The 21871-nt window shown below is 39.8% G+C and overlaps 1 protein-coding gene and 1 long non-coding RNA gene across 4 annotated transcripts in view; one reads left to right on the forward strand and one right to left on the reverse strand.

The window, feature by feature from the left end:
- The window catches only part of LOC131233189 (protein RRP6-like 2), a 68929-nt gene that overhangs the window by 38739 nt on the left and 8319 nt on the right, over nucleotides 1-21871 (forward strand). For all 3 annotated transcript variants that reach the window (XM_058229818.1, XM_058229817.1, XM_058229816.1), the window contains exons 8-9: nucleotides 4193-4275; nucleotides 4382-4427. In XM_058229818.1, coding sequence (XP_058085801.1) covers nucleotides 4193-4275; nucleotides 4382-4427 — 129 coding nt within the window. The remainder of the gene's footprint in view (nucleotides 1-4192; nucleotides 4276-4381; nucleotides 4428-21871) is intronic.
- Nucleotides 16139-19772, reverse strand: LOC131233191 (uncharacterized). Its single transcript, XR_009165118.1, has 2 exons — nucleotides 19592-19772; nucleotides 16139-16908 (listed from the first exon to the last, which is right to left on the reverse strand). It is a non-coding gene; the product is annotated as an uncharacterized LOC131233191 (long non-coding RNA).

The following is a 21871-nucleotide window of genomic DNA, read 5'->3' on the forward strand; positions in this document are numbered from 1 at the left end:
CCAGAAATATGTGCTTTTTTTTAGTTCATTTATTTTTACATGTCTTAATTATTTTATGTGCACTACATTTGTATTATATAAACTTATTTTAGTTACTATGAAAGTGATTTCTTACGACAATGCATACTTTTAAGCTTTCATTACATGAAAACTTATTATGTATGCATTCTTTTTATAAATTTTTTATTCATAAATATGTAAATATGTGTATTTCAGCCCATGTTTTCCCCCCTTTCTCTACATTTTCAGCTATCGGCGATAATGATATTTTATCTTATTCTCCGGCCAGTGAAACTTGTAGCGATATTGACAACTCGAACACTGCGAACAATGCATTATTATTTTGTGATATAGTTGAAGAAGAGGTCAACAATCTGCGTAAGATCATTTTTTGTGTTGAGTTGGTTTTCGGTTTAAAGATTAATCTAGAAAAAAAATACGGAATCCTTGGAGTCAGGTTAAGCGGTCTAGAGGTGGGGGATTTGGCACAAGTGTTTGGTTGCAAAATGAGATCGTTCCCTTCCAAGTATCTGGGGTTACCTCTGTGCATTAGGAAACCTCCAGAACATCTTTGGGATAACATGATGGAGAGAATTGAAAGAATGTTGTCAGTTTGGAAAAACCATCATATGTCCTTGGAAGGTTGGATCACCCTCATTAAAACGACCTTCTCCAACATGCCAAGTATTTCATGCCTCTTTTTAAATGTCTAAAGTTGGTGTTGGACAAGTTGCAAAGATTAAGAAGGGATTTTCTTTAGAGGGGGCTGGAGAATAAGCATAAGTTTCATTTGCTCAAGTGCTCAGAGGTGTGCAAACCAGTTAAAGAGAGAGGGGTGGGAATAAGGGTTTTGGAATTGATGAATCTCTCTCTTTTGGGAAAATGGTTGTGGCGGTTTGGCATCGAAGGAGGAAGGTCGTAGAGAGAGCTCATTGTGTGCAAATATGGCACTGACTTAGGAAGATGGAAGATAAAGAGGTTGTCAATTTATCGCGCATCTTCGATATGGAAAGCGGTGGAATTTGTTGCGAACTCGTTTTGTGAGGGTGTAACTTTTGCATTAGGTGATGGCACCCAGATTCGATTTTGGGAAGATCCTTGGTGTGAGGGAAATATTCATAGCGCTGCTTTCCTGAGGGTGGCCAATTTAGTTACAGAAAAGGATATCATGGTGGCTAGGTGCTACTCCTCCAACATCTCTGGTGCGTGGCTTCCTCCATGTAGAGGGGTCGTTTTGGATGAGGAAATTTTGGAGTTCGAGGCATTGTTGGAAAGTCTTCGGCTTTTTTCTCCATCGATTGCGGAAAGTGACTCTTTAGTGTGACACTTAGACACTTCCAGTCACTTCTCTATGCGGTCTTTTTATTATATGCTTTATGAATCGCCTTTAGTATATGCGTCTTCCTTTCCCTCCCATTTCTGGTCTTATGGGGCATCTCCGAGAGTGGTGGCTTTCGTGTGGTTGGTGGCTAGGAATAAGGTGCTAACGGTTGACATCTTCAGAAGAGATCCATAATCATTCCCAATATCCGCATCATGAGCATGGCTAATGTGGAATCAATAGATCACCTCTTCATCCACTGCACTTTTGCTTGGAAAGTATGGGATTTCTTCCTCAAGATTTTTTAGTATGGATTGGATCATGCCTAAATTGGTGGATAGCTTGATGTGGGCTTGTCGTGGAGAGCCCCCCTGGTAAAGATGTCAAAGCGTTATGGCAGTTGCTGTTGGTTGCGGTTTTCTGGGACATTTGGAGAAGAAGTAATGGGCATTGCTTCCTCAATTGAAGCGCTTCTAAGGAGGTCGTGGTTAGGAAATTTTCCTTTTTAGTTAGAGATTGGGCCTCTAATGTTTTGGTGGTGAGAACTGCCTCCCTTTTTGCTTGTTTTTCTTAGCTGCAGCTGCCTTGTATTCTTTCACTGCCTTGTTCTCTTGGTAACGGTTTAATAAAAAATTCATGCTATCTCTAAAAAAAGGGAGAATCAGGGAAATGAGGAAATTCAGGGTTAGGATTTAGAGAAATTGAAACATTAAGGGTTAGAATTGGGAGAATTTAGAAAAAAAAATGGTGATATGGGGTCTTGAGATCCGAAGAATTTGGAATTTCATGAAATTAAGTTTTCTAGGTTTTGGAAATTGGGAAATTTGAAAATTTAGGGTTTTGTGGATTCATTGAAATGTTCGAGTAGATGAAAGTTTTGGAAGTGGATTCTAACTATTGCTCTATTTAAAATATGTATTACTTTGCAATTAGTTTTATTTTATTTTATAGACTTGCCTTTCAATTTAAACTATTAAGATCAATATATATCCTATATATAACATATAAGATATAAAAATAAATTTCTAAAAGAAATTACACCTGGAATCTCCAGGCATGCGCCTAGGCACACCTAGGCGTTTCCGACATTCCAGGGGCAGTTGCCTCTAGGGTGCGCCAGCGTCTTTAATTGCATCGGTGCGTAAAATATTATTGTTGGCTTGATTTCTTTTGAAACCACCAACAATGAGTCATGAGCAGACCTTCCTTTATGCTGTCTGTTAGTGACTATGTGAAGGACATGGTCACTGCATCGTGCTAGGTTCCTGTGGTAGTGAAGATTCCACTTTATTTACCTTTGCAATGGAAGTGTAGCTATATGTTTCTTGCATGCCTTATAAGAATTTCTTGGGAGGGAGTAACCTTGAAATTGTATTACTTTAACCGTTGTTCATGGTAAAACCTGGACACTTTTCTCATACCCAAATTCCAATTGCCATCCTTTTGGAAATTTACATTGATTAGCTGAAAGATCATTCATGATCCATTGGTTAATAGCCCATCCAGGGCAGTTATTTTTAAAATCTGATGGGGACATCACGCGCGCACGCACGCGTACGCCGCCCCCCCTACGCATGTACGCAAGGAGGAGGGCTCCACCATCGATCTAAATTGATGACGACGTCCAGGGAGGGCCTCCTAGTTAGAAGATAGAGTTTTGGTTCGTTAGAGTGGGCCTGATAGTCAAGTAAAGCCCATCATGGGATCTCATGATCGTGGCTCACTAGTCTGATTAATCTCATATTTTAGGATTTGCTTATTAATGTTATTTAGAATATCATGGACAGTTTAGATTTTTTTGATTAGTTTTTATTTTTTGTTTACTTTATCGCCAAGTAATAGGTTGCGCACATGGCGCGAGTTTTGGGGTATAGAGTTTTCTTATAAATAGGCACCCCTTGCAGTTTTTTTTGGATTCATTGAAGTTTAATAAAAATTCTGCGTTTTTTCTACTCCTCTGAGTTCCTGAGTTGTGGAAATCCAATTGGGTGCGAAGCCCTCCCTTCATTGAAGGGCTAACTACCGTGGTGTGAAGCCACATCTATCCCGATCCGCCCATATCTTCTACTATCCATACTCACCTTTTACAACCATCCTCGTTTCGAATCTGTCAGCTTTTGCAGCCGTTCTTTTCCCTACAACCGATTTCCAGAATCTGGCTCTGCAGGAGGGCTGAAACTTCGGTGGAGTACCACGCACAAACTGCGCATCCGATCGACACGAAACTCAGGGGTTTTAAAGCCCTCCCCTGTCCGACCAGAGCCAAGGAGACGTTTTCTGCATTCGGGGTCCCTTTGCACGTGCGGCTAGGCCCCTGCGCACGTGCGTCAGGCCTGGCCCGCTGTCCGCACGCATGGACTGTCGCCAGGTTTAGAATTTTCGCATATTTTATCTCTCTCATACCTATTTTCCATAATCCTAACCCTAGATTGCATTTTTTTCAATTCGTTTGCCCCTTTTCTAATCCTAGGGTTCTCTGAACTGAAACGGGTGAATCCCTTGGATTAGGGACTAATTGTTGTGCATGTGTGGATGAGTTTTACTTCCCTTTGAAGATCGTTTGGCTTATAATTTCTATTGATCCAGCCCTAACATGTGTAGGCCTAGACCTGCACAGATTCCCCTTGCTTGACTGTTTGAACTATTGTGTGGGATGTGAAAATTTTATGTGAATGTTTTTGAATTAGTTTGATCTAAAGCCTGAGATCTTGCATATCATAGTTACTTTTCATGTCCTGCATCAAAATCGGAACCATTTTGCATGTAGCCTGAAGAATGTTATCTATTCCTTGCAGTTTTCTCATTTTGCGAAATGGTGGTCATTCCTTTCTCTGTACCAACACTGATCAGCAGGTTCTTTGTTATTTGCAGGTATACAAGCGCAGCTATGACATATGCATGCAACTTTATGAGAAAGAGCTCTTGACAAGCACCTCATATCTCCATATATATGGGTTCGTTTTTTAGCATTAGATTCTGATTTGTGATGCTGAAGTGAACTTGTGGGTTTTTCACGAACATTGGCCATGCTACATCTATTTTCTGATTGTTGTGATGCAGTTTACAGGGAGCTGATTTCAACTCACGACAGCTTGCTATTGTTGCTGTAAGCAATTGATCTTTCTCTTCTCCATATTGATTTTCTAATGTTGGTGTTCTTCATTTTTAGCTCACTTTAGACTGTAAGCTAGTTCCATTGGGAAAATTGAGTGCATTTCATACTGTCCTCTTTCATCTTCTTTTTCTTTGCCGGACAATAATCAAATGGCTAGATGGTTTGACATATCTATGGAAATAGTGCTTTGTTTGTTTAGGATTATCTCATACAGTAGAGAATCTTCACTGGCTACTGCTGTTGGTTGGATGGAGGGTTTAGGTAGTACACCGATAATTCAGGCCATTTTATAGAAACTTCCTCTGCATGCACCAGAAAAACCAAAATCAGCACATGCAACCCACTGAAACTCTGTAGGATGCCCTGTGGTATGTCTGAAGGGATAGCTTGATGATCGTAAAAGTTTTATTTTACTCATTTTATTTATGGGTAATGAAAATTTTCTTTGAAAAGAAAAACAAGAAGAAAAAAGAAAGAAAGAGATGGCATCAAGGGGAATAAGTTCCCCATACAAAGGAAGTTTTATGAGGCTCATCAGAGGGTGGCGCTATGTTACTGTTTAGGCATGAAGAAAAATGAAATGTTTAGCCCAGAAACTTGTGGCATTAGGCTGCTTAGGCACACAAGGAAGGGAAATGTTTAGTCTAGATACGCAAGTCCTAAAAAATCTCATCACACAAAAGACAAGACGCTAAGGACCGGTGACCTCCCCCCTTGCCAAAGAAGAGATGATTGAAATGTCTTCCACAGTAAGTTAACCACCGCAAGATGCAGATGAGAAGCCTGGACCTTAACACAACATTCTCAACTTCCACATCAGTCAAATCTTCCACTTCGCTCGGGGACCCTTAAGGCAAGATGGATGAAGTTCTGTTGTTTGGACTTAAAAGACAATGTCCACTGTTAGATATCCTCATTTGCAAAAGACTACATCTACGACCATCTTCGGTAGTAGCTGCATGTTGATTTTTGTTCAAATCAAGTTATCATGTGTCCACTTTTGCCCGCAAAGAAATACTTCATCTGTTTCAAGTTATGCTTGAAATGAGCATTATTCAAAGTACTAGAAAAGGAACAATTGTTTTGGCGGAAACGCATTCACCCCACCCTCAATGCCCGAGGTAATGACATCTGTTGCCTACCATATAACTCCATTGCATTGCTAGTAAAATGCTGGAATTCTTTGAAAGAATTAGAGTGATTGATATAAAAGGTCAATAGCTAGTACATAACCTAGGATTTTTTTTTTCGAAGATTGAATATGTTTATATAAGAACGGAGCTGAAGCATCTCAAAAAAAAAAATAAAAATAAATAAATAAATAAACAAAACAAAACAAAACAAAACAAGAAGAAGAAGACAAAAACAAAACAAACAAGCGAAGGGCAAAAGAAGCAAAAAACCTTCCAAACAGCTATACAACTTGAAACATAAACAAACACACCACTCAAGACAAAAAGAGGACCCAAAGAAAACAAAAGGCAAAAGTAGCTACACTTGCCTAGAAGAGGAAGTGATAGAACTATCACAAAGATTAAGGCTTAGAGACCAATCCTTCAAATCCCAAAAGAGCTGATCCAACACCCTTAAAGAAGCAGAAGAGATGTCTTAAAAGCAACGATTGTCTCTTATCGCCAAAGACCCCAGAGAGAGCCATCATCACTAGGCGCCAGATAGCTATGAAGTCTCTACCAACGCCTCTTCCACGCCGGTCGAACAACAAGCTGTGAGCTAGGCATCACCCAAGGTTGATGAAACCTAAATAGAATGGACGACCATACTTCGTTCGTGAAGGGGCAATGCAGGAAGAGATGGTTGATAGATTCCACATTGCCAAGGCATAGGAGGCAGACATTGGGGAGGATCATTTCACAACATTGCAAATTGTCCACCATGAGGATCCTCCCTCTAGCGAGAAGCCAGACAAAAGCAATTACCTTGGGAGGAGCTTCATACGTCCAGATGAAGGAAAGAAAAGTTGCATCCGGAGATGAGGGACTATTGATGAGGTGCAGGAAGGACTTGGAATAGAAGTTGCCCAAAGGAGACAACGACCAGAAGGAGTCATCCACCCCCACTGTGAGGATCCTCCCTCTAGCGAGAAGCCAAACAAAAGGAGCTTCCTTGGGAGGAGCTTCATACGTCCAAATGAAGGAAAAGTCGCATCTAGAGATGAGGAGGGACTATTGATGAGGTGCAGGAAGGACTTGGAATAGAAGTTACTCGAAGGAGACAACGACCAAGAGTCATCCACCCTCGATCTTGAGCTCCAACAGGGCTCTTCTATGAGCCAGACACCCAAACCCTGAACCAATAGCAAAGAAATAATTAGCAATAGATAGGGAGAGATTAGAGGACACATTGTGTAGACAGAAGCTAGTGCAGACCAAAGAAGATAGAAGCCAGACATCTGTCTGAAATCCACTGATCTAGCTAGAATATGATTTAAGTCCCATCAATTAGACCAAAAGAGACCCCTTCCTAGAATTGTGTCTTGATGCCCAACAATGGCATTCCAAATCAAAGAGGCCTTGTAAAGAAAAGAAGACTTGACTGGAATTTCAGTAGAAGAAGATCGTTATTTTCTGGAATGGATTTGCATGGGAGAATTATGGCAGTCCAGGGAGAGGAAGGCAAACATGTGAGCTTTAGGTTAGATGATCAGTAGGCTATCACTAACAGTTGTGACAGAGGGGTCACCGTGGGCGACATCTAGGAGACAGTAGTCCTTAAGAAAGGGGAGCTGACGTTGGATAGTGTGAATCATGACTGGGAGCTGTTGGAGGAGGCTCTAGTTGTCACTCCTAGTGTTCAAAATATTGGCATCCCGTTACGCATCGTACCCTTGGGATACAGATACATATCAGTTATCGTATAGGATATATCGGTTGTATCACGTAATGTGTTGTTGTTGTTGGAAACATGAGGAAACATTGGGAAATTGGTTGAACTTCTGAATGAAACTTTAGTGATTGTTAAAAAAGACATCAATACATACTTATAAATCAAAACATTACAAAAAAACAAGTGCACATAATAGCTTTTGTTTGTATGGGGTCCTAATCTATGCATTGTCTTATTGAATTGATGCAAGTATATTCAAAGCCTATTCATATAATTTATAAATGTAAGAAGATGTGTGGAAACCCAAGCAATACATTCAAAAGCAAAAGAAGAATCGTTAGATCGGGTTAAATACATGTTTGATTTTATGTTTGGACATAGATTGCAACCGATTTGCAAGAAATTGAGAAATTTTGTTTTTTTCAATTTTCTGCAACTTAGCCCATCTCCTCCAAATCTCAAAATCAAAGCTCCCAATCCATGATTTTTCATGCAATTTGACTTTGATTTCACATGTGGGATATATCCCACTATCTGTGCATTTCACATATACAAGATATATTGTGGGATATATCGGTCGATATCTTCGATACTTGAAACACTAGTCACTCCCCTTTGTGCTGAAATGCTGAGAGAGGGTGGGGGGTTTGGTGGGTTTATCTTTCAGAGAAGGTAACTGATAATCAAGATGATCTCAAGGAAATAATCGATTACGGAGTAGTAGTTTTGATGGGTACAAACATTCTCGAGAGGGTGGGGGGTTTGGTGGGTTTATCTTTCGGAGCCTGGGATGAGGATGTTTTTATTTTTTTTGCAATTTGTCCAAGCTAGAGGAGCTTAGGATCAACAGGATATCTAGGCGTTGAAACATAAGAAACTCTGAAGGGCTAGAGGAAACTCAAGTCTTGAATTCTCTATTAACTATGATTCGATAAGCAAAGAAAGTGGAGGAAAAAGGGCAAGAATGGGTTAAGTTTATGAACTATGATTATTCCATCTTGGAATGTTAGAGGTTTGGTTTGGAAGTTCAAATGGGCCTAGGTTCAAAAAGTTTGTAGATATTCGAAGTTGGACGTAATTACTCCACTAGAATCGAAGCTGCAATCAGTTGACATAGGTATGTTTGATTCTATCTAGGGGTTAAAATGGGGTGGGCTTTTATGGATGCGATTGGTACTGCTGGGACAATTATCGTTTCTTGAAACTCTAGGATATGGAGAAAATTTGACTCTTCTAATATTTTCCCTTTGTCGATTTTGTTGTGTGAGATCTCTTCTAGTTTCCAGTGAGTCTTTACAGCTGTCTATGGCCCTTGCTTACACAATCTCATAAACCAATTTTGTGAAGAGCTGGATAACATCAAACAGAGGTGGGAGGTGTCATGATGTGTTGGTGGTAATTACAACATTGCGCGGTTTATTCACAAGAAATCCAACGGAGGGCGTCTAACTAGAAGCATTAAAAGTTTCATTGGTTAGGTGGGGGCTACGTACAAATGGTCAAATGGTCAAGAAAATGGCACCTTGTCGCAGCCGGACAGGTTTTAGGTTTCTGCTGGTTGGATCGAAAATTTTCCTTTGGTCAATCAGCATGGTATGTTGAGGATCACTTTTGACCATTGTCCCATTGTACATGAGGTGGCATAAGAAAATTAGGGTTCAAGGCCTTTCAAGTTTGACATAGCATGGTCGAAATTAATGGCTTCGAGCAACTTTTAGTCAATTCGTGGTCCTCCTTTCCAGTAGATGGTTATGCTAGTTTCAAGTTGGGTAGGAAATTCAAGATGTTGAAAGACTATTAATTTGTGGAAGAAAGTGTGTGGTGATCGAGAAGCAAATTTGATAAAATGGCGGCAAAAATCCATAAATTAGATCTTAAAGAGGAGGGCGACAACTTGTTGGCAGAAGATAGAGATAAGAGGGTAGCTTTGTCCTTGAGATTTCCTAATTGGGCAAAAGAAGAGAAAATTTGATGGTGTTAAAGATCTAGAGTGGCGTGGCTTAAAGAAGGGTACAAAAATATTCAATATTTTCACCGCAAAGCTAGTGCTCGGATCCATGGAAATAGAGTCTCTAGTTTGATTGTGTACAAATCGAGGACTTCAAATAAAAGATATGTGATTTCATAATTCAATTCAATGGGAAGTTAAATTGTGAACAGTGGGAGAGGCTGTGGTTAGATGACCTAGAGTTTCATAAGCTATCAGGTGTGGATGCCTCCTTGCTAGAACTGTCAATATTGGAGGAAGAGATTAAAGCTGCTTTAAGTTCTATATGTGAGGAGAAGGGGCCCTGATGGCTTTCTAATGTGCTTATTTTAGAAGTTCTGGCAATTAATTTAAAATAACGTGATGGACTTTATTGTGGAGTTCTTTGAGCAAAGTTCTCTCTAGTGAGCTTGGGGCTTCTTTTATTACTTTAATCCCAAAAGTAGAGGGAGCAGAACATTAAAGTCCCAAAAGACTTTAAACCAGTCAACCTAATGGGGGGTTCATAGAAAATTGTAGTGAAGATCCTTGCCACTAGGGTCAGGGAAGTCCTTTCGATGGTAATTTCTGAAAACTTGGGAGCTTTCGTCGTGGGTAGACGGTTCTTGGATAGCATTTGAATTGCCCGTGAATGCATTGATGCCAGGAATAGGGGGAGAAGTGGGATAGTTTGCAAGTTGGACATTGAGAATGCTTATGATCATGTGGATTTGGGGTTTTTAGACTATATGCATGATAGATTGGGTTGTGGCCAGAAATGAGGGGGTGGATTCGTTCATGAGTGCAATTTGCCTCTTTTTTTTTTTTTGTCTTTGAATAACTTCTTTAAGAAGTTTTGACGATTAATTAAAATGGATGTGATGGACTTTATTGCGGAGTTCTTTGAGCAAAGCCTTCTCTCTAGTGAGCTTGGGGCTTCTTTTATTGCTTTAATCCTAGAAGTAGAGGGGGCGGAACAATTAAAAGACATTAACTTGGTCTGCCTAATAGGGCGTACTTATAAAATTCTAACAAAGGTTCTTGCCGCTAGGTTCAAATGTCATTTCTCAAAACTAGGGAGCTTTTGTCGCAAGTAGACAAATCTTGGATAGTGCTTTAATCACCTATGAATTCATCGATGCCTGAAATAGGGGGATAAGTGGGATAGTTTGCTAGTCGGACATTGACAATGCTTATGATCATGTTTTTTTGGGAGTTTTTGGACTATATGCTTGATGATTAAGTTGCAGCTGGAAGTGGAGGGGCAGATTCGTTCATGTATGCAATCTATCTATTTTTCTGTCTTAATTAATGGGTCCCCAAAAGGGTATTTTGAGGTGCCAGGGGCCTCAGAAAGGGGGATCGCTTATCTTTTTAATGGTTTGTTTTGATTGGGGAGACACTTAGAAAGATGCTTCATAAAGGAGAGGAGATGGGTTAATTAACAGTTTAAAGCTTTAGAGGACGATGCCTAAATTAGCCATCTTCAGTAAGCAGACGACACTCTCCTTTTTTGTGATGTGGATGTGATTTTGGTGCATAACTTGCAAAAAAAAATCATTGTTTGCTTTGAAATGGTTTCCAATTCGAAGATTACTGTCGCGAAGTTTTCGGGTGCAAGATGGGGTCATTCCCTTTATCTCTTTAGGGTGTTCTCTTTGCATCGAAAAGATGACTAAGGACCTTTGTTGTAGGGTGATTGAAAGAATATAGATGAAACTAGTGAGATGGAAGTGTTGGTATTTATCTTTAAGAGGCTGATTGACTCTTATAAGTGGTTTTCTTTAATATGGCCGTGTACTTTTCTCTTTTTGAGTGCCCTAAATTGGTCTTGGATAGGTCTTGAAGGATGATAGGAAGTTCCATCTTCTCAAATGGGAATAGGTGTGCAAGTCGATTGAAGCGTGTGGTGCCAGCATTACAAGTTTGGGGGATATGAATCTAGCCCTTCTTGAAAAGTGGATTTGGAGATTTGGAATTGAAGCAGGAAGAATGTGGAGGGAGCTTCTTGTTATTAAGCATGGTGTGTAGGAAAGGGATTGATTTGTGATGCAGGACAATTAACCACTTGCTCTAAAAGCTCGAACTGTTAGAGGATGGGGAATTAATCCCTTTATCTCATAGCCCAGGCCCCACATCGCATGGGTTAGGACCTCGGCCGAACCCCCTTCGTGGGCCCCAAATCACATGTGCCACCCACCCCGAGTGTGTCCCCGCATCCCACGGGCTACTCAACTCGAGCCCGGTGTGAAATGCGCATTAATCACCCCCTGTGAGGAGTCTCGAACATGAGATCTCCCCCGTGGGCCCCAAATCACATGGGTCACCCACCCCGAGTGTGTCCCCGCATCCCACGAGCTACCCCACTCGAGCCCAATGTGAAATGCGCATTAATCACCCCCGGTGAGGAGTCTTGAACACGAGGCCTCCCCTGTGGGCCCCAAATCATATGGGTCACCCACCCCGAGTGTATCCCCGCATCCCACGGGCTACCCCACTCGAGCCCGGTGTGAAAATGCCCTTGCATTAGTTTGTGAAGAGTCTTCTTTTTGTAGAGCCTCTAGCATATGGAAAGTGATTGTGGCGACAGATCATCTAGTTCGTAGGAAATTTCTTTTTCGCTCATGAGTGGGCATTGCATTCGGTTTTGAGTGAACATTTAGTGCAGTGAATGCACTTCAAGACCTCTTCTCTAGAGTGGCCTGTCCGCCCTCGATCATTTTGTCTCTATGGCAAATTGTTATTCTATCTATGGTGGATTTGTGGTGTGGAATCCTCGTTGAGGGAATTTTACATATGAGGAGTTTGTCGAGTTCGTCGTGTTATTGGATTGCTTGAAGAGTATGTCCATCTCAAGAAGTGGGCTCCATGATTTAGATGGGGCATCACTCAAGAAAGTTCTCTATTCGATCGTTTTTCAACTTGATTAGTTAGCTGCCTCGTTTCATTGTCTTGCCTCATCTGTTTCACCATTGGTTCAATGGAGGCCCCTCGTGTGGCAGTTTTTTTTTTTTTTTTTACTAGTGGGTCAAAAGAGAGTTATTACTGTTAACAATCTTCAAAGGAGACCTTTAGTCCCCACTCCTCCCTAATATCTATTTGATGTATGTGGAGAATATGGAGTCGATTGATTGCTTTTTTGCCCATTCACCTTTTGTCTGCAAAGTTCAGCATTTCCTGTGTCTACTTCATACTGAATGGGTGATGCCGAACTTAGTGGAAGATTTGCTATGGGCTAGGGATGGGGGAGTTGGAAAAGCTGAGAAAGCTAACTGGAGGTTGATCCTCATAGCCGTCGTGTTTGGGTTGTTTGGAGAGCTCAGAGTGGGTATTGCTTTCAAAATGAGAGTGACCATGGAGAAGGTTATTAGGAAAATTAAAGGTCTTGTTTTGAAGTGGGCCGTTTATGTAGGCTGCTAATCTTTTTGGTTCTCTATTATTTTTTGCTTCTATTGTATTCTTTCTTGCCTTACAGCAAGTCTCTTAATAAATTTGTTGCTCTCTCCCTGGGGAGATTGGATTTCCCCAACTCCCCTCAAATTTCCTTAATTTTGACTTCAAATATTTCGATTGTTAACTCAAATCCATGTCAATGTATAAGAATTATGCACAAACATGGATTTGTAGTGAAAATCCATGCCAAAAGAAAGGAATTTTTCTCTTACAAGTCTTTCGCCTTTTTTCTTCCGAGCCACTGCTGCTTTCGAGTCTTAATTTCTCCCTCAAAATGAGGTATTTGATTCACAAAAATTGGAGTAGTCGAAATCCACTCCCTAAACAGATCCAACAACAAAAACAATAATAATAAATCAAAATTTCTTTTTCTTTTTTTCTTTTTTTCAAATTTCTGTCAATTTTTTTTGTATTTATGCATGCTGCCCCTTATGTTGACCTGGACCAGCAATAATATCATTGATACAGATGATACATGAGAGGATTTATGAAGGGGGCATGACGATATTTTGGCGACACGCCTAGCGATATATGGGCAATATTTTGCCGATATATGAAAAAAATACTTCCAAGTGTTTAGGTATCACCAACCTGGCGATACCGATAATATCAATATTATCTGTGATATTTACTCTGTGGTATAGGATTTTGCTAACTTCCCCAACTTTATGAGGATTAGCAACATTCCCAGACCTTTTAAATGACACGTAGGGTACGCAATCATCAGTGAGGATTGTTCATTCAATAGTACCATATTGAGCAAGCCATGGTGCAAGAATCAGGCGATTGGATGATCCAACCCTTTGAATGTGGCCAATCTGTTACAAACTGTCCATTGCTTACAGGCCATAGATCAAATGGTTAGAATCATCAAACTGCAATGCAACTTTGGAATCATACGTATACAAGTGGGATCTATCAAATACATGTTTCAAGATGATGATTGGACCTATTTTGTTTCTTTGTTCAATCTCGACTGGCCATTTTTCATGCTATTGATTGGATGTTTAAGATCATCTAAGTGGCATGATTTTTGCACCATTGTGTGCTCCTAGTAGTACGAATGAATGAGCAGTTTAGATCCATGATTGAGCATCTCACATGTCATTTAAAAGCTTTGGGGATGTCACCATTGTTCCTGTGAAAGTGGAGATGTTAGCAAAACCCTTGCATACATTCGTGCGTGTGTGCGTGTACAAGTGTGCTCCAGTGGTAGCAGCACCACCGTAAGCTTACGGTGGTACCGTACGTATATGGGGCCCACATGATACAAGTCATCCAACCCGTTCACCAAATGCATGAACTCAAGTCAGCCCTACGTACATCAGCCCGTTAGCCTGACCCAACAGTCGGTGGGCCATAGAAATGGGAACAGGATGCGAGGAACGCCCACCCTTAAGTGGCACCATGGTCCACATGAGTAGCAAAACAATTGGATTTTTGGCCTGAACCTCATCCAGATGAAATGAAGGGTTTGAATGGCCTGGATTGAATATACACTACACTATGGGTCCTTTGTTCAAATCAACAGTAGGCATCCACTCTCAACTTGTTCCCTGAGGTGTTGCCCACCTAAGTTTTGGATTGGGCTGATTTTGGGTATGGGAGGTAACTCAAGGTCATGCATTGGATAGATGGGTTGGATGTCTTGAATACATCACATGAATCCCACTTCTGCCTGGTACGACTAGGGGTGGGCATCGAGTTGAGTCGAGTCGAGGTGGGCCAAGCTCGGCTTGGCTTGTCCATGGTGTACTCGAGTTCGAGCTCGAGCTCGAGCTCGGCCTCGAGCTCAACATTGAAGCTTGGCTTGTTTGCCAAAGCTATCGAGTCGAGTTCGAGTCGAGCTAGTGGTTCGAGTCGAGCTAGTGGTTCGAGTCGAGTCAAGTTTACCTCAAGTCGAACTCGAGCTTGTTCATATCATCATATGTTAAGTTATTAAAATTTTGGCTAAAAAAAATTTAAATGTCTCATATACTATTGCCACATTACTAAGACATAAATGATAAACCTCTAGATACTATCAATATCATACCAAAAAACCATATTTTGTCCTCAACAATCAACATCAACATCAATTCGAAAGAGTTAAAATATATCAAAAATTATAAAACCGTTCATGAAAATTTTTAAAGCTTTCCTTCAATCATTCTGGCCCACGTTTTCAATTTCATTGTCCTCTTCATACTCTTTAGCATCAAAACTGCTACCGCCCCAAACTGGATGCAACCAATCTTGCGTACATATCAGTGCTTCAACTGTATTCAAGGTGAGTGAGCTTCGATACTTGCTAACTACCTTGCTGCCAGTGTTAAAAGCTGATTCTGATGCCACAGTCGAAATTGGAAATGATAAAATGTCCCGTGCCATCAACGAAAGTCTAGGGTATTCACGAGCTCGTGACTTCCACCATTGCAAAACATCGAAATTATTATCTTTTATCCTTATGACCGGTTCCTTCAAATACTTGTCCACTTCGGATTCAGTTTTTTGCGTATTCGTTTTTTCTTGGTCTAAAAAAGATATAAAGTCACGAAGTCGCTCGCCCTCAGTAGAAGAACTATCTGCAGTTTGAAAAGTACATATCGCACTTGATGTTTCGGCCGAATTATCAACATATGATGTGAACAACTCTTCAATTGCAGCATTAATAATGGCGGTCTCTGCTGAAACTCTTTCGGAACTGGAATAAAGCGATCTGAAAACAAATCTAACCATCGCCATCTTGTATCGTGGATTCAGGACAACTGCAATGGCCATTAACAAGTGGCATTGAGCCCAATACTTATCAAATTTCAACTGCATTCCTAGAGCCAATCAAATTTCAACTGCATTCCTAGAGCCATTGCTTTCAAAAATTCCGGACCATCGGCGTCACATTTTTTAAGCGCGTTCATAATGAAAATAATTTCAGGAAGAAATTGATTTGCCGTGGGATACTTATTTCTTGAAAAAATCTTCGTGCAGTTGTAAAAAACTTTGAGAAACCGATGAACATCTTCAGCTTTCTTCCAGTCTTCATCACTTGGCACGTACGCGTACATTTTATCGCGCACCGCGAGTTTAGGGAATGCAACTTTAAATTGTAAAGCCGTTTCCAACATTTCATATGTGGAATTCCAGCGAGTGCAGACATTTAACTTCAACTGCTGTTTAGATTTCAAATCCAAACGTTGGATTATATCATTCCACATACTCAGTCTTAAAGGTGACCCCTTTATATATTTAATGCTATCTCGTATGTTTGCAATCGTTGAATCAATTGCTTTCAGCCCTTCTTGCACAATCAAGTTGAGTATGTGAGCACAACATCTAACTTGGAATATTTTACCTATGAAGAATAGATTTCCGGCAGCCTTGAACTGAGTACGTAAGAAAGAAATCAACGTATCATTGAACGAGGCATTATCTAAAGTAATTGAAGAAATTTTCTTTTCAATGCCCCACTCAACAAGACGGTTGTAAATGTAATCGAACAGTACCACACCGGTATGAGGAGGAGGAACGTAGCGGAAGTTTAAAATCTTCTTTTATAGTTTCCAATTGGCATCAACGAAGTGTGCGGTCAATGACATAAATCCCTTTCTTTGATTCGAGGCCGTCCACATATCCGATGTCAAACTTATTTTGGATACAGATTGTAGGAGAGCTTTCAAGTTAGCTTTCTCAACAGCATACATCTTCATGCATTCTCTTTTCACAGTAGATCGAGAGGCCTTCTCACATTTGGGATTTAGAAATTTACAAAATCCCATGAAAACCTTGCTTTATACCATGCTGAATGGCTTCTTATTGATTATCACTAACCTTGCAAACCACTCATTCAGTTTATCCGAGTCATACTTATACGTTGAGAGTGCAACTTTAGAGTTGTCATCTTCAGAAATAGTAAATGAAAGCAGTTACTAGACTCCACCCTTCAATGTTCTTGGTCTCTTCACACATTTATCTAGATGTCTCTGATAGTGAGTTGTAGAAGAACCAGAATGCTTGGCGTAAAGAGTCTTACAAAATTTGCATCTAATCTTAACAGAACCATCTGGTTGCGTGATCTCATCAAAAGATTCCCATATCGCCAATCTTTTTTTTCCCTTTCACAGAACCTGAAGTTGTTTCAACTTTGTTCTCTAATTTTTCTTCATCCACGGAAAAAGGAGAATTGATTGACGCACCAGGGCCTGGAGTACTTGGGTTTTCTTCAGTAATAATCTAAAAATCAAAAGATAATAAGATTAGGGTAAGATCAGGGCTTTTATAGGTTGAAGGAATTGGTCAACGACATTTATACGTATATATAAATATATAATACAAACAATATTAGGCCCCTACATAAACTGCAAGACACAAGTGTCTCAAATAGTCCCCTAATAAATAAATCCACTGGGATACATACATATACATAACTATAAATTGTCCATAATTGTTTCAATTTTTTTACTAATTATTTCTAAATATCTTATTCCTACTTGTCTCTATCCCATTCGGTAACATACCATGTACGGTCCCCATACAATTTACATGCGAGCCAAAATTTTGGCAGCACCTCCCTATATTCTCCAGATATATGTAAAATTCAATACTAATTAATTGCCACACCCATATGTAATTCATTACACATGTAGTGGAAACTAATTAGTAAAGAACCACATATCCGGAGAAAATATAGGGAAACACTACCGAAATTCCAACCACTTGTAAATTGAATGATGACAACCTAAGTACATGGTATGGTACCGAACTGTCCAAAATGGGACAATTTAGGAATTCATAAAGAACAAGTATTTTCAACGGAATGATTGTACTTGTTCAATATAAATTCCTAAATGGGAGGTATATTGCTAAACCACTAAGTGGCCTAAATATTAATTAACAACATCATATCACAAATAATAATAAGCATCAATATGACAATATGTAAAGAACAATTATCAAAATATATAACAAACATTTTATCCATACAACTACAACTCTGGGATGATTAGTTATTCCAACTGTCCATTGATTTCATCCACATCTTACCTAGGTGGTTAACACAGCCGCTTATACTTTTACAGAAGGCAATTAGACCTATCTAATGGAAGGTCTGGATTTTAACATGTACAACAATTTCTTACATATGAGTGTATAGCTAGATTGTGCTAGCATTCCTCTTCGAGGATACACATGACACTCATGCTGATGAGAAAACATCATCTTCACAAGGATGGTTATTATTATTATTATTATTATTATTATTTTATTTTATTTTTAAGTGGGAGCATTCTACCTGACTTTGATTAATAATCCCCAACCTATCATATAAGCTCAACTACTTGAAAAAAGAAAAAGAAACTAAGGCTGTATACAAACCGTACGATCAAATAATAGTCGCAACAATGATGGGCATGGATTCTAGAATTCCCATGATAAGCTGATGCAATTGGACCGGAATCCTCTGCAACGCCTATCCTACCAATAAAACAGCTGAACTCTATGGGGCCTGCTGTGTTGTGCGTGTGACATCCCATCCGTCCATCTGGTGCACCTTCTCATGCTCACCGCACAGGTCTAAACACACATTCTCCGGGACCAGGTCCGGTCCTGGCTTGCATGGTGTATGTAATCCGATCCTTGGCTCATGGGCTGGACCTTCAGATACTTAGTCCACTTCCAATCGTATTCCCTTTATATTTTAGTCCTTAATTTGGTAGTTGCCACTTGGACGGTCAGGATCGTTTGAGTAGCGGGACTTTCAGGCTACACTTCATTTCAATGGGCCTCACCATTTGCATGGTGTAGATTGTTGCATGTATTACATGTGTGCAATGGATGAATCAAGAACTACCATCACAAAGTAGACCGCCTAATGAAGGTCTAATTTTTGACATTTTTGACGATTTCTTACATATAGGTGCACATCTAAATTATACTACCATTCCTCTTTTAAGATATATCATCCATTGATTTCATCCACATCCAAGTTGGTCAATGCAACTGCCTATACTTTTACTGTTTTACATTCTTAAAATCAAATTGGTTGAAAAATCGTAGCCACTAATTTGTTGATGATTTTTTTTTTTTGGAGATATTCTCTACCGTCCAATAAATGTCCAACAGTCTAATGTCTAGACAATCAAATGCGATAATATTAATTCTTAATAAATCTAAACCAGCATTCATAATTTTGGAACAGCCAATTTTTTTAATAATTATATGCCACGTATGCAGTTTCTCGGTAGATTTGTGGCATACATCCACAGTACACGTGGCATACATCTACCTCAATCCATCCCAATAAAAATATGGGCCCTACATTGGATGGGGCATAGCATCACAGATCTTATTGATCGGACAGTTCTAACTATCAAAATTGGACATTTTCTTTCTGAACTTCAAATGCCTGGTGACAACCCAGAAATCAGTTAGGATTTGTTTGGTCTTTTGGGGCCCACTATTTGAACATTTTGGATTGAAATACATGCGTGTCACATGTGCACAGTGGTTGTGTACATGCATGTGCTATGAATCTATTATATCGACGGTAATTTACAACTACTTGCGTATCATCTATCGCACTCTGCCAGAGTATCAAAGTATTTTACTTTCCTTGGAAGGACAAAAAGTTTTTCTTTGAGACTGAGAGGGTCAGTATCGGAAGATGATACGAATCGTGATCAGCCCTCGCAAAAACCAACAGGAGGTTCTCCTCTAAGACTGAGAGGGTCAGTATCGGAAGAGAGAGAGAGAGAGAGAGAGAGAGAGAGAGATGGCATGCGGGAGCATGGGATTTGGAAGTTGGAAAATCGATCCAAATTTCAAGCTGGGACCCACAATCAGGGCCACACCGGAATAGAAGAAGAAGAAGAAGATGATGATGATGATGAAGAAACAGATCTGGGCAGTGGGTACTCACCTTGTCGGGATTGGGCGCGGCAGGGCAGCTCTGGTTCGCTCGGCCAGGGTAGCGTGTGAGCAACGTGCGGGCAGCATGGTGGTGGTCCCGGACTCTTGGTGGAGTGTTGTTCTTGTCGGGTGGGCGTGCGGCGAGCAGCGGCTAGATGGGGACCTTGTGGGGTAGAGAAAAAGAAGAAAGGGAAGGGGGGCGTGCAAGTACGGTTAGGTTTTTTAATAGTATATATATAATATATTTAAATTAAAAATAAATTATATATTATATATATTATTAAAATTAATATGGTTTTATTTAATCGAGCTTGAGTTCGAGTTTCGAGTCGAGTCGAGTTAAAATGACCCCTGGTCGAACTCGGCTCGAACTCAACTCGAGCTACAATAAATGAGATTGACTCGGCCCGACTCAGCCATTCAAGCCGAGTCAATTCGAGCTGACTCGAGGCGAGTCGAGCGAGTTAATCGAGCTAGCTCGACTCGTGAACAGCCCTAGGTACGACTGTAGGTTACGGTGGTATTGGTGGACCACCGGATCATGCCCCTTACACACACACACAACATGTGGAAAATGCTCATGGGTATTAGTACCAATGTTGTTAGTGGTGGTTAGTGTTTTAAATAGCTTATACTATGCAGTGTAGCTTAGCTACATGTCACTTAGCTCATGAAAATAGCTTAAAGTCACATGTAGCCCATGCTACACTAATTTCCATATACTATAGGCTTCGTAACCTACACTAGACACTATGTAGCTTATATTACAAATTATTTTTCACTCAAACATTAAAATCAATTAACATTTTCAATGATTTGTTATATTCTTCTATTTTCACTAAAAGGTATTTACTGTTTTCAATGATTTTGGTGAAATAATATAAGGAACAATAGTAAATCAGTTTTCATCACTAATTCTTTATCTTTATACTTGTTTTGGCACTATTTTTTCTATCATAGTTGTGTTTGGTTGCACCAAGTATTATGAAATTTCATGATATTTGGTGCGACCAAACGCATCCTTAATTGAAAAACTGTAAGTAAGGTGTAGCTAATGCAACACGCTACATAGCTTACGCCTCACACTGCAGACGAGGGAACACTATGCTACTTTCTATTCGCTATCTAAAACATTGGTGGTGGTAGCGATCTATTACAGGGCCCACGGTATCTGTGCATCTAATCCACCCATCATTAGGACCCCCCTTTGTTGTCAGGCCATGGGGCCAAAATTAGCTAGAACGTAGACTCAAGTGGGCCACACCAAGGAATAGTTGGGATGGGATGCCCAACAATAGAACCTCCCTAGGGGTTTGTGGATCCATCTCATCCAAGCCATGCATCAAATGCCTCACCACTAAATGGGCCGTTTCAAAATTCAAGTGGGCCACACCACACGAATTTATAGCCTTTAGGCATGATTTGACTTTTTTTCCTAATGGGGTGGCCCACCTGAGTCTCGGATCAGCCTGATTTTTGGGCTCTATGGTGAACATGAAGGGGCTAACACGATGAATAGAGCATATTAGATGCAGACACCATGTGTGCCCCGCCAATATCCCAGCACCAACATTGTAGTGGTACCGGCAACAAATATTGTCAAAACTGTTATTGTATCACAAATCTTAATAGGTGTTGAATTGTATTGAATCGCAAATCGTATTGTAAATCGTGAGATTCTTTGTGATTTTCTTTAAAATATGAAAATATTAATAAGTTAGGATAAATAATTAAAAATTTAGCAACCATCCTTTTGCCATCAATATACACCAAGTAATACCATGTCATGACAGTGTTAAAAGATTCTTATCTGTCCTTTATTTTTTAGTCTTTCAAGAAAATTTCCTTAAAAAAACATACGGATCCTTTAATAATTTATGTTCATGTTACCTTTCTTGAATGTATAATCTCATTGGAAAAACTGCATTTGATTCTATAGACCGACAAAAAAAGTTATTTTGATTTCTAACCATCATTCCACAATACATATAAGTCAACATGATTGTAACCATACATAAAAACATTCCACACATGTCATACATCAATTTGGTGTTTCAACTAGTTTAGAAGTATGAAATCATTAAATAAATAAATAAATAAATAAAAACTCTACTATTTAATATTAACGAGATATTATTTAATCTCTTTTTTTCCTTTTTCTTTTATTGAAAGGTAACATTGCCAGGGATTGAACCCTAGATCACTCACACACACTACACTGCCTTTACTAGCTCACCTAACGAGCAGGAGAATCATTTAATCTCATATAAAAGCAAAATAAAATAATTTA

Source organism: Magnolia sinica, chromosome 18 (genome assembly GCF_029962835.1).
Source record: "Magnolia sinica isolate HGM2019 chromosome 18, MsV1, whole genome shotgun sequence".
Lineage (NCBI taxonomy): Eukaryota > Viridiplantae > Streptophyta > Magnoliopsida > Magnoliales > Magnoliaceae > Magnolia > Magnolia sinica.